This window comes from Phyllobates terribilis, unplaced genomic scaffold, assembly GCF_046119375.1.
Source record: "Phyllobates terribilis strain yellow unplaced genomic scaffold, ASM4611937v1 Scaffold_11__3_contigs__length_659146591, whole genome shotgun sequence".
Classification (NCBI taxonomy): domain Eukaryota; kingdom Metazoa; phylum Chordata; class Amphibia; order Anura; family Dendrobatidae; genus Phyllobates; species Phyllobates terribilis.
In genome coordinates this window covers 440,903,831-440,917,184 of record NW_027362771.1, presented here as the reverse complement: position 1 = coordinate 440,917,184, position 13,354 = coordinate 440,903,831, and the positions used below count along the sequence as shown (strand labels likewise).

General features: G+C 44.0%; 1 protein-coding gene across 1 annotated transcript in view; it reads right to left on the bottom strand.

Moving 5' to 3' along the window:
• Positions 1-383: 383 nt before the first annotated feature.
• The window catches only part of TICRR (TOPBP1 interacting checkpoint and replication regulator), a 72,552-nt gene continuing 59,581 nt past the window's right edge, over positions 384-13,354 (bottom strand). Inside the window, exons 20-22 of the mRNA XM_073653261.1 lie at positions 11,152-13,213; positions 10,961-11,080; positions 384-1,073 (exon numbers count right to left, since the gene is read on the bottom strand). Coding sequence (XP_073509362.1) covers positions 940-1,073; positions 10,961-11,080; positions 11,152-13,213 — 2,316 coding nt within the window. The 3' untranslated portion in view covers positions 384-939. The remainder of the gene's footprint in view (positions 1,074-10,960; positions 11,081-11,151; positions 13,214-13,354) is intronic.

Below are 13,354 nucleotides of genomic sequence, written 5' to 3'. Positions count from 1 at the left end.
TTATCTCTGAAAGATGTGTGCAAATAGACATATCTAAGAAAATCTTCAAGCGCCTAAAGCCACATGTATGAAAAAGCCTGATAGTGACCCGATCTTGAACAGGTTAATGTTGTAGCCCAACTCCTTGTTCTTAGAAATCCTATTTAATTTTGTCTCCTTTCATGAATAGTTTACAGTATTTCTGCACAATCCAGTGTCTTGTCAGATGCCATATGCACTATTTCTCACCCACTATCATTTTCATGGTTCGGCAGGATCACCTGAAAACGTGGAGCCAGTACCAACTCGGTTTTGTATCTCAGCCCTCAATATTCTCCCAAATAAGGGATCACAAGTAGAGCAATAAACCGTTTTATTAAAGCCGTGTGACCAAAAGTTGTCTTCTCATTATCAGTAACAGTGTAGGTGCCTGTAACTTTACGAAATCAGTATTTTTCCATATTTATCCACTATACAATAAAAGGACAATATTTTTTAAATGAGTTTTATTGTTACAAAAGTACCTTATTAAAAATATTTTCATCCCAAAGGGTATTGTTACCATATTAACACGGCTTTATACAAACTTCAGATTTGACCTAAAACACGCACAACATAAGAGTCCACATATATACACACACATACATAAATACAATTCACATATGTACAAATGCTCATATCGTCTATGGTTAAAAAGTGTTCTACAGAAGAGATAGAAACCTCTGCAAAAAAGAGGGCGCTATTCCTGAGCATTAGATTGCATTATTGTATGATGACCGGTGACGTGCAGTTTAACTTCCAGTGAGTTCTAGCACCATATGCCTGCCCTCTGAGCGATCATTTGGTCAGTAGCCATTGCATATACAGGCCAACCTATCTTCTAACCTCCATTTTAACATTTGATGTCAACTATTAAATTACTCTAAAGATTTAGTGGGAAAACAAACAAATGAACGCATGTCAAGTTATGAGCTTTTTCCGTGTATATGTTCGGCTTACGGGACGTTTTGCAGATACTTGGCTGAAAGGGGAGTCTTCCATGTTGATAGCATCTGGTGTTCTAACTTCTGGGGTACTACTTTGGGAGTCACAATCTGCAAAAACAAAACAAATATGATGAAGAATTATAATTAAAGAAGCGGAAAAGACAAGGGGCACAATGTGAAAAACACGCAGAAAAAAAAAAAGTTCTTCCCATAATGTTGGAAGGCTCTCTGAGCTCTGCAGGCCCCATATCCTGGTACTCCCAAATCTTAGTACTGCTGCGAAGGCAAACCACTCACAGGCTGGGCTTTATAGGAGACCTACATTACTTACACCATACAATACAGTTTTATTGCAGTTTACAGATCAAGTGATCAAAGGTTCAATTACCTTGAAGGAACTAAAATAAAAATAAAATTGTTTTAAAAATGTAATCACCCCATTTTCTCCAGTTTAAAAATACAAAAATAAAAAAGGTGCCAAGCCTCGGTGATGCAGGACTCGGAAAAGCAGGCTCCAACACACAGTGCTGAGAGGTGCTTAATGGACACGGACTATGGGGCTGGGTTTTACGAGCGGCTGAAAAAGCTGGGGGTGGGGCGGGGGATCAGCTACTCACTTACCACCAGTCCAGGTCTTGGAAGGTCTGATTTAAGACATCTGCAGCTGTCTCAGTGTGTCTGTGTGCTTTGCAAGGTGAGCAGACCTTGCATGTGCTGCTCAGACTCTGCTGGAGGCAGAGAAATGTACTGTAAATGGCTGAGGCCGTGCTGTATGGACTGGTTATTTCAATTTTGTTCTGTTATATCTTTTTGTGCCAGAAAAAGGCTGTTTTGTATTTCTTGCATGAGGGGTTTATGCTGTCAAAATAAACCAGCCTGGATTCTCTAATGAAAATGGTCCCTGTGCCTACCTCAACCGCAGCCGAGTGAGTACAAGCCCTACACCCCCAAAAATTGTATAAATAAAATAGCCAGCTCACTACTCCAAAACTAAGCCCTCACAGAGCCCCACTGACTGGATCTAAAAAAACCCCACATTTTAAGTTTTTAATTACTTTAGTGGTTAAAGTAAAATTTGCAATAAAATAATTAAATATATATGTCAGATATCCCTGCAATCATAAAGACGCACACTGCCAGGTCATTTGTACCACAAAATGAACACTGTAAGGCAGTGTGCACACTGCATTTTTTCCAAGCGGAAATGGGCCAAAAAGCTAGGGAATCCTTGTACCATCTAATGCAATGACAATCCACAAGTGCTGGGCACATGATGAGGAATTTTCCTGTCATGATTGTCATTGCGTTTAAATCTGCAGCATGTCAATTATTTTCTGCGTTTTTGCAGCGTTTTTGACCCATATACTTCAACTGAGTCAGTCAAATCCGCAGCAAAAACACAGGCATAAAAATATTTGAGGATTTGATGCGGATTTGACTGGCTCAAAGTCAATGAGGCAAAAACGCACAAAATTCACAGTGGGAGACTACTCCTCCCATCATTCTATGGCCGCTGCCGCTGACAAGTTGTAGTCTCCTCAGCTGGCGTCTGTGCTCAGTGGAAAAAAAAAAAAAGTTAAAATTAATTGCTATTAAAATAAAAAACACTTCATACTCAACTACCGCCGTCATCACTAGTGTCCCACGGCAATCCAATCACAGAGGCAGCACTCTATACACTGACAGGAGCGTGATTGCTCCTGGCAGTGTATAACGCTGAGCTGCTGGGACAGAGGTCACTTGAGTTCATCAGCTGATGATCAGCCGAGAGCTTCGGTGGCCTCGCTTACGGCACCGATGCTGCGTGAGAATCTTCTCACGCAGCAATGGTGCATTAAGTGAGATCACCGGAGTTTATCAGCTGATTGAACTCCAGTGAACTCACTCCCGGCAGCTCAGCGCTATACAGCGACAGAAGTGATTACACTCCTGTCCGTATATAGAGTGCTGTCCTCTAGAACAGTCACACCAGTGATTGCTGATGTGACTGCTCTAGAAGCGACCCAGATTTTTGTGGGACACTCTGTATTATGTCATCAAGGCAGACAGGTGAGTATATCGCCCATTCCACTGAAGCCATTGTCCCCTGTAAAAAAAAAAAAAAAACATCCCTCACCTAACGGTGTTTTTTATTGTTATATAAATGAATAAAACCGTGTGGAATTTTATTTAAAAAAGGAGACTTTATTTTGGCCGTGTGTTTATTTCCAAATATTTACTACGGGGATAGGAATGGGGGCGTCTTATAGACGCCCTACATTACTAACCCGGGCTTCATGTCAGCTGCCAATACAAGGCTGACATGAACCCCAACCCTATTACCCCACTTGCCACCTCACCAGGCTAAGCGACAGATTTGGCCCATCTTATGCATGGGCCTTTTGTGGGGCCGCTGAGACTGGATATTATTAGCCTCGGAGGGTGCCAGGATCCATGGTCCCTTCCATGGCTATTAATATCAGCCAGCAGCTGTCTGCCTAGCCTTTTCTGGTTAGATTTTATATACGTCAATTTTATTCTGAGGTCCCCCTGTAATTTAGCCAGACTAAGCAAACAGCTGAGGGCTGTTAATAGCCAGGGAACATTTTTAGCTAATGTCCTTTTCCCCAGCTAGTAATATCAGCCCCCAGTTGCTGGCTTTCCCTCTGCTGATTATGAACATGACGTGGGAGCCCACGCCATTTTTTAAATTTTAGGCTATATGCCGGACGTGATCCGAACGTAGCAGCGCTTTGGACGCAGCATATTATTGCTGCGTCCAAAACTCTGCGTTCTTCTGAATGCAGGTAAATCCGCATGTGTTCACTGAACCATGTGGATTTACCGCATTCAATACATTCTAGTAGTCAAATTTCTGCTGCGGAAACATCCGCAGTCTCAGATGCAAGCATAGTGGACATGGGATTTCTAGTCAAACCCGCAGCATTTCCTGATCATGGGCACGTACCCAAACTCACCCGTATCATGTCAATTTCAGTAGCGCAGATTCTGACAGGTTGAAATGTCATTACATGTGGTGAATCCGCATATACTGACAAAGCAAGTGTTGTATTAGGAGTAATCTGATTAAGGTTAATGGAAAGAGTTGTCGCTGACACCTAACCATAACTTTACTAATGAAGATGTGTCAGCCAGACACCTTCATTACTAAGCCAGTAAGTATAGCGTTAAAAACACACAGACTAAAACGCTTTATTTGAAATGAAATAGACATTCTTTAATCATTTAAATTAACCAATATACTCACTCCAGGTCTGACTGTAATCCAAGGGTTAAAGAAATTTCCCAAGTTTCTTTTTTCAAATATCTTTATTTAGCTCCAAAAAGCATTCATTGCTGTACAAAAACGCATCAAAAAGCAAATACTGAACGTGCGCACATAGCGTAAAAACTCCAAAAACAATGGCAGAGTTGCTTTTTCCCCCTTGAACATTTAATTCCACCTGGAATTTACCATTTTTCTGTACAATACGTGGTCAAGTGACTGGCATTCAAAAAGTACAGCTCTTCCCTGAAAAAAACACGCCCTCATACAGCTATGTCCACGAAAAAATAAAGTTCTAGGCTCCTGGAAAATAGGCAAAACTCAAATCACCAGGGCATTCTGACATTGTTTAACGCTTCAATGACCAGGGAATTTCTTATGTTGGCGCTCATGTTTTGTTCTTGCATTCTTCCGAATGCCATAACCTTTTACATTTTTTAGGCGGCAAATGTATGAAGCCTTGTGATTTTTGGGGGACAAGCTGTAGTTTTGAATGAAATCATTTTGCCATACAATTCGTGATGAGTGGACTGTTTTTAATTATAGAAATTTGGGTAAATCTTACTTTTACTTGAACCAGCGATCATCTAATAGCTTGTACTATATATAGGAAAAATCTTGGTCTCCAATGGAGCTCTCAACCTGGGCTTTACTTCAGTATAAAAATACACTGATTGGGGCTTTCAGCAAACCCTCAGCTGCTATAGAAACCCAATGGTGACTCATGATTGTGTGAAGGGAGGCTATAGGAGCTGGTGCGTGAGAGAAATAGCAACTGCTCCATATAAATGCCGCTGCCAGTGATTGTCCCAGCCACAGTTAAGACACAGATGCCAGGTACACAACATAGCCGGCCTCTACAACATGTGGGGGGAGCCAAGCTCCTGATCCCTCCATATACTTACAAACAAGTCCCCTCAATTTGTGGTATACACTGTCCATGAACTGGAGCAGCTCTGCATGGTCTGACACAGCCATTACACAGCACATAGCAGGTGAATTTGATAAGTACCTCAGCGCAGGAACATATATATATATATATATATTTTTTTAAACACATCCAATTGTGAAGCTTAATTTTATTCCAAGATCTATTCACCCCTTTCCGACGTGGTCAGTAATAGTATGCACCACGTCGGAAAGGCAGCTTCAGCGCTGAGCCCGCACTGAACCAAGCACATGTCAGCTGATTATTACAGCTGACGTGCAAGAAACAGTCGCGGGTGGAATTGTGATCCACCCGCGGCTGTTAACTAGTTAAATGCCGCTGTCAATCTCTGACAGCGGCATTTAACAGCGCCGCGCCGGAATGACGTCACTTACCCAGCCCATCGGTGCTCCAGTCAAGTAATCGCGGGTCACTGATGGGTGGGCATGACAACCCTGGGTCTGCAGCAGACCCCAGTAGTTGTCATGTAAAGATTGCTATGAGTGCCTTACCTTCCTCGCCATCACCGAAACCTGGCTCACCCCCTCTGACACAGCCTCCCCAGCTGCACTTTCATATGGCGGATTCCACCTTTCCCACACACCCCGCCCCAACTGCAAACATGGCGGAGGCTTTCTCCTGTCAGATACCTGCGCTTTCACCCAAATATCACTGCCACCCTCCGTTACACTCCCCTCTTTTGAGGTGCACTGTGCGCGTATCTATTCCCCCTCTGACCTCCAACTGGCTGTCATTTACCGACCCCCAGGGTTAGCCACCACTTTCTTAGACCACTTCACCACCTGGCTGCTTCACTTCCTTTCCACTGACATCCCCACTATCATAATGGGTGACTTCAACATCCCCATTGACACTTCCCACTCGTCTGTCTCTAAACTCCTATCCCTCACTTCCTCCTTCGGCCTTACTCAATGGTCTTCTGCAGCTACTCATAAAGATGGCCACACACTGGACCTCATCTTCACCCGCCTCTGTTCCCTATCTAACCTCTCTAACTCACCCCACCCTCTCTGACCATAACCTCCTCACATTCTCTACCCTCTCCTCTCCAGGTGCACAATCCCCACTCCACAAACTTACACACGCTCGCAGAAACCTCAAACACCTTCACCTACACTCACTCTCTGAATCCATCCTCCCTCTCACAGACAAATTCCTTACACAATGCAGATGTTGCTGCCGCTTCATATAACACCACAATAGCTGCAGCTCTCGCCTCGATCGCCCCTCTCACACACACCAAATCTCGCACAAACAGGCAACCCTGGCACACCAAACTCACTAAAGAACTGCGACGGGCCTCCAGGGTTGCAGAGCGAAGATGGAAAAGGTCTCACTCCATCGAGCACTTCATCGCATTCAAACAATCCCTCACTACTTTCAAGTCCGCACTCACTACAGCAAAACAAACCTACTTCTCATCTCTTATATCCTCCCTGTCTCACAACCCTAAACAGCTATTTAACACTTTCAATTCTCTCCTTCGTCCCACAGCACCTCCTCCCTCTTCTCAGCCGAAGACTTTGCCTCATTCTTCAAGCAGAAGATTGACACCATCAGACAAAGCTTTTGCCTAAAATCCGCACAACCCCTTCTCATATCTACTCAACCTTCCTCCTCCAAACCCCACTTTTCCACCATTATAGAAGGTCAAGTCTCCTCCTTACTCTCCAAATCACACCTCACCACCTGCGAACTTGACCCAATCCCATCCCACCTCATCCCTAACCTTACCAGTCTTCATCCCAACCCTAACCCACCTCTTCTTCCTGTCACTAACAACCGGTGTCTTCCCCTCATGTTTCAAACAAGCCGCAATCACACCCATCCTCAAAAAGCCCTCCCTTGAACCATCCTCTCTGACTAGCTACCGCCCCATATCACTTCTCCCCTTTGCTTCAAAACTACTAGAACAACATGTCCACCTTGAACTGTCCTCCCACCTCTCCTCCTGTTCCCTCTTCGACCGCCTGCCATCTGGCTTCCGACCGCACCACTCGACTGAAACTGCCCTGACCAAAGTCACCAACGACCTACTAAACGCCAAATCCAAGCGACACTACTCCATCCTCCTCCTTCTGGACCTGTCATCTGCCTTCGACACAGTGGACCATTCCCTCTTACTACAGATTCTCTCATCCCTTGGCATCACAGACTTAGCCCCATCTTGGATCTCCTCATACTTAACAGACCGGACATTCAGCATCTCCCACTCACGCACCACCTCCTCATCGCACCCCCTATCTGTCTGTGTCCCCCAAGGTTCAGTTCTAGGACCCCTGCTCTTCTCCATCTACACCTTCGGCCTGGGACAGCTCAGAGTCTCACGGCTTTCAGTATCACCTCTATGCTGATGACACACAGATCTACCTCTCTGGACCCAATATCTCCTCCCTACTAACCAAAATCCCACAATGTCTGTCCGCCATCTCATCCTTCTTCTCTGCCAGATTTCTAAAACTCAACATGGATAAAACAGAGTTCATCATCTTTCCACCCTCTCGCTCATATCCCCCATCTGACCTATCCATCAACGTCAATGGCTGTTCACTCTCCGCAGTCCCACAAGCTCACTGCCTTGGGGTAACCCTGGACTCTGATCTTTCCTTCAAACCACATATCCAAGCCCTTTCCACTTCCTGCCGACTCCAACTCAAAAATATCTCCCGGATCCGTGCATTCCTCAGCAAAAACACTAGTGCATGCCCTAATCATCTCCCGCCTCGACTACAGCAACCTCCTGCTCTGTGGCCTCCCTTCCAACACTCTTGCGCCCCTCCAATCTATCCTAAACTCTGCTGCTCGACTAATCCACCTGTCCCCCCGCTATTCCCCAGCCTCCCCCCTCTGTCAATCCCTTTACTGGCTCCCCATTGCCCAGAGACTCCAGTTCAAAACCCTAACCATGGCATACAAAGCCATCCACAACCTGTCTCCTCCATACATCTGTGACCTAGTCTCCCAGTACTTACCTGCACGCAACCTTCAATCCTCACAAGATCTCTTTCTCTACTCCCCTCTTATCTCCTCTTCCCACAATCGCATACAAGATTTCTCCCGTGCATCCCCCCTACTCTGGAACTCTCTACCCCAACACATCAGACACTCGCCTACCATGGAAGCCTTCAAAAGAAACCTGAAGACCTACCTCTTCCGACAAGCCTACAACCTGCAGTAACCACCGCTCCACCACATTACTGCATGACCTCCTCTACCCCCACCTACTGTATCCTCACCCATCCCTTGTAGACTGTGAGCCCTCGAGGGCAGGGTCCTCGCTCTTCCTGTACCAGTCGCTGACTCGTTTTGTTAATACTATGTAAATGTTTTTGCTATGTATACCCCTATCATATGTGAAGCGCCATGGAATAAATGGCGCTATAATAATAAATAATAATAATATACACATATTTGGTATCGCCGCGTTCAGAATCGCGCGATCTGTCAATATAAAAAAAATGAATTTGATCGGTAAAAGGCGTAAAAAGAAATAAATTCACAACGCCAGAATTAAGTTTTTGGTCGCCGCAACATTGCAATAAAACGGGCGATAAAGACATCGGAACATTGCAATAAAACGGGCGATCAAGACATCGGAACATTGCAATAAAACGGGCGATCAAGACATCGGAACATTGCAATAAAACGGGCGATCAAGACATCGGAACATTGCAATAAAACGGGCGATCAAAACATCGCATCTACCCCAAAATGGTATCAATAAAAACGTCAGCCCGGCGCACAAAAAATAAGCCCTCACCCGGCCCCAGATCCCGAAAAATGGAGACGTTACGGGTCTCGGAAAATGGCGCTTTTTTTTTTTTTTTTTTAAGCAAACTTTGGAATTTTTTTTCACCACCTAAATAAAAAAAGAACCTATACCTGTTTGGTGTCTACGAACTCGTAATGACCTGGAGAATAATAATGGCAGGTCAGTTTTAGCATTCAGTGAACGTGGAAAGAAAAAAAACCCAAAAACTGTGGAATTGCATTTTTTTTTTTTTTCAATTTCACCACACTTGGAATTTTTTTCCCGTTTTCCAGTACACGATATGGTAAAACTAGTAATGGCGTTTAAAAGTACAGCTCGTCCCACAAAAAATTGACCGAAAAATAAAAAGGCTATGGCTTTGGGAAGAAGGGGAGCAAAAAACGAAAACTCAAAAATGGAAAATGCTCCGGTCATGAAGGGGTTAAAGTGTACTTTGAGATGCACTAGTGAAGATCCCTGCTGCCAACAAGTATGTGGTCTCCACAGACTGTTCCATGGTCTCTGGCAACATTCACTTCTCTGATGAAGTGTTACCTCTTGCATGTAACACATTCACATGCATTTAGTTACAGTACTGTTCAGTTCATTCACAGAGGTGGATGAAACCAAGAACAGCAGATTATGGATCATATGCTCGCCACCATCTTAAGGTGCATTTACATAATTATTGTAAATGAGGGATCCCATGATAATCGTCCAGTCTTAACAGTTTTCCTCGTTCGTCAGGTGATTGGCTCAATCATTGGGTGAAACTATATTTTGGTTTGCCTAAAAGATCATCGTTCTCTATCGCAGCACATCATACTGTGTAAAAAGGACTTGTGCTGCTGGGAACAATGGCCACCTATGCGCACTTATTGTTCAGTGGATATCTCAATCGCGGTTAGCCTTTGTAAAGAAACTATTAAGGCTCTCACACATCCGGATATTTCTGGTACTGGAAAAACCAGTAAAGGAGATATCCGTGTCCACCTGAGTGGCACACTTGTGGCAACTGTGTGCCATATCAGCATCACATATACCGATGCTTGGTAATCTGTGTGCAGTTAGCGCTGTTCCGTCGGGTGCTGAACGCTGCCCTCATCATTGTTCCATGCCGGCGCTGCGATAAGCACCAGCAGGGACAATGTTGAGAGTAGTATTCTGCTCCCGCTGTGTCCCAACTGTAAAAAAAAAAAATCCATATACTCACCAGTCTTACGTGTCCTCCGCTGTAATCCATGCGGATTTTTTATTTAATTCTTATTTTTACAGTTGGAGACAGCGGGAGCAGAATACTACTCTCATCATGGTCCCCTGCTGGTGCTGATCGCAGCACTGGCATGGGACAATGAGGAGGGCAGCGTTCAGCAACCAGCACTTGGGAACCGTGCTAACTGTACACGGATTCCCAAGTGATGATACGTGTCACACGGATGTCATCTGTGGGGCGTTTTGCGGCCCGTGCAGCAGGTAAAAAATGGACATGGCAGCATGTTTTAGGGGGTGGGGGGTGGAAGTGCATCTTATAGTCCGAAAAAAACCAAAATATTTCACGTCAAAAGCAAACTTTAATATTTCCATAAGGGACAGTTACAGGCTACCTTGCAAAAAAAAATCCCCCTTTACTCCTATAAAGTAACAAACACAATGGTCCAAACATTGCAGTTTTTGACATGATTAGTCAATAAAAAAAAAAAAAAAAAGTGGATCCTAAAAGTTAAATTATTTTAAACCTAGTGGATTTGGCAAAACCATATCAAAACTTCAGTGTCAGATTAGTCTCAGGTCTCATTCATCCATCAGTGATTGAGACATCCATCAGCTGTTCCTCAGGGTTTTGGATTCAAATTTTAATCAGTGTTTTGTCAGTATGTAAGTTTTTACTACAAAAAAACAATTACATGTCCACAGCTCCAAAACCGGCAAAAACACATGCGACACTAGGGTGTCTGAATGAAGCCTAAAGCAAGTATGAAACCAGTCTGTTCTTGTGCCAACGATGTCTCAGGGAATCAATGAATGCTCACCTTGCTTCTCTCTCTGGGATAGAGGCGTTTTCCCCCTAAACAGCATTGGTGACTGTGTCAGGGCTAAGAGACCACTTGCAGACAAAGGATTTCTCACTACCTTGTTTGGTGAGGTGAAAGCTGAAAAACAGAATCAAATTGTAATTTTCTATCCAAAATGTGGAGTACATGGGAATAAAACGATGATTTACCAGAAATATTGAAGACCTCATCTTCACAAGAACTTTGCTGCGACAGGCTCATATCGGATGATGGCACACATTCTTCCATGTCCTCACAGGGAGCACTCAATGTGCAGGATCGCTTAGAATTTGGCTCCTCTTTGGTTGGAGACATGAAATCGAAGCTCCGCTTTCTGGATTTAAACGACATGGCCCCAATATCAGAGCTGCCTTTCCATTTTAAGACCGGGGACTGCTCGAGAAGCTTGGAAACGCCATCTACTAAGAGGTCTCCCAAGGGGGAGGCCTTATTTATGTCATGTTCTTGGCTACCTTCCTCTCTGAATGGAACACTGCTTGGATAATCCGGATTCTTCTCCTGCCTTAGTAGATGCGACTTCATAAGAAATGCTTTTTTCTTCCGGGGCCAATTATTAATTACATCACTGCCATTTTTATCCTTGTACTTTGGTGATGGAGTCCACGGGCTTACAGCTTCTACCTGTGAAGGAGAAGCAGTACTGGAGGAGCTCCTTTTTGGTGTGTAAGTATGGCAGATTAATGTCTGTAGTCCACTTTTTCCAGGTGTACTATGGGAAGATCTTAGGCAAGGGGAGGCACAAGCAGATTCCAACTTCATAGCATGCTTATTGCACCATGTCTCCCCAAAAGGGCTTTCATTTCCTTTTTTAATTTGAGATCTATTTGGAGATTTTGGTAAGGTACCCCTATCAATAGTAGAACTTGAGTCAGTCCTTTTAAAACGCAGCTTGGGTAATCCAGACGCTTGCATCTCAAGTTCAACTTCATAAATAGGAGGATTGAGTTTCCTCTGACTTTTTGGAGTTGTGAACTTTGCAGGAGTTTGCGGGTTTCCAAGACGTGCTGCTGCTTCTCTCTGTCTTCTATCCACAGTACATCGTAGTCCATATGGTGATGTACAAGTTACGTCTCCCCCACCCTTAGGTGTCGTTGGCAACTGGTTCATTAAACCCACATCAGAAGACTTTCTCTTGAATAAAACCTTCATCTTTAGGTCACAGCTTTCCGATGGCACAACCTTAGCTTCGGTTATATCAATACTATCATCTGTTTGAGAGGTATAGATCAAAGACTCTGTGCCCTCGGAGCTCTCGAAAGACGACATATCTAATCTTTCACACAAAACAATAGGTTCACCTCTGCCATCAGGTGACAGGATTTGGTGTATAGAAGAGCGCCTTATACTTGGAGACATGACCGTGGCAGCAGAATACACTTTTCCCAATATGGAAGTAGAAGGAGATTCTAGTTCCACTTGACCTCCATCTGCTTCCTTAAGGGGTTCACTGTTTGAGTGAGAAAGGAATTGGCAAGGATCCGACTTCTCCAGAGCACAACTAGGCTCATCATCATTAGGGATGGATTTACTGGGGGTTTTTAGTGTTAGTTGACAAGGGACCACAGACTGAATGCCTGGAGTTTTTCTGGGGGAGAGGAAAGTTACCTTTTCAGGAGTACGTTCTACTGCAAGAGCTAAATTGTCCGCACCATTTTTTAATCGTTTCTTTGGTGTTTCAAACACCTTTTGTGGTGTTCGAAGTAAATACCTTGATGGTGTAAGACACTGCATGCTTGACATCTGTAACCTGGGAGATTTTTTGGGTGTGCAAGTCGAAAGCAATACCCTTGCCGGTGTGTTAGCGCTTACACTTGGAGGAGTTTTCCGTGGGCTTATTAAAAATTGATCCTGAGATATAGCCGCTCTCTCCTTCCGAGGTGTAAACTGCTGCCGTATAGATTTCAATAGTGAAATCACACGAAAGGTTGGCGAGCTACTACTGTCAGGTGTTGTCTGAGCTAAACGCTCGCTTCTTTCAGCAGATTTAGAAGGAGTCTTTCCCTCTATTTTAGATGGTGAGAAAAACACTCCCAAGTCTTTAGCTGCGCTTTTTTTGTCCGCTGACGTTTTGGAAGGTGTTTTAGGCGTGCACACTGGCGTGCGAGGTGTTCGGGGAGATCTTCGCAGTAATCTGTTAGTTTCATTGAGCTGCTCACAACTTGGTAGGGATTTCTGCTTTTTCTTTGGAGTAAACATCTTAGACTTTAATATCTACAAAAACAAATAATATGTAAGTACTTGTTCGCAGCAACATTAGAAATTGTGAAAATGTATCTTTCGGCTGATAACTATTGTGTCAATTCTTTGAATCTAATCTTGTTTTCTGATAAAATTGCAGATACTTGTGTATCA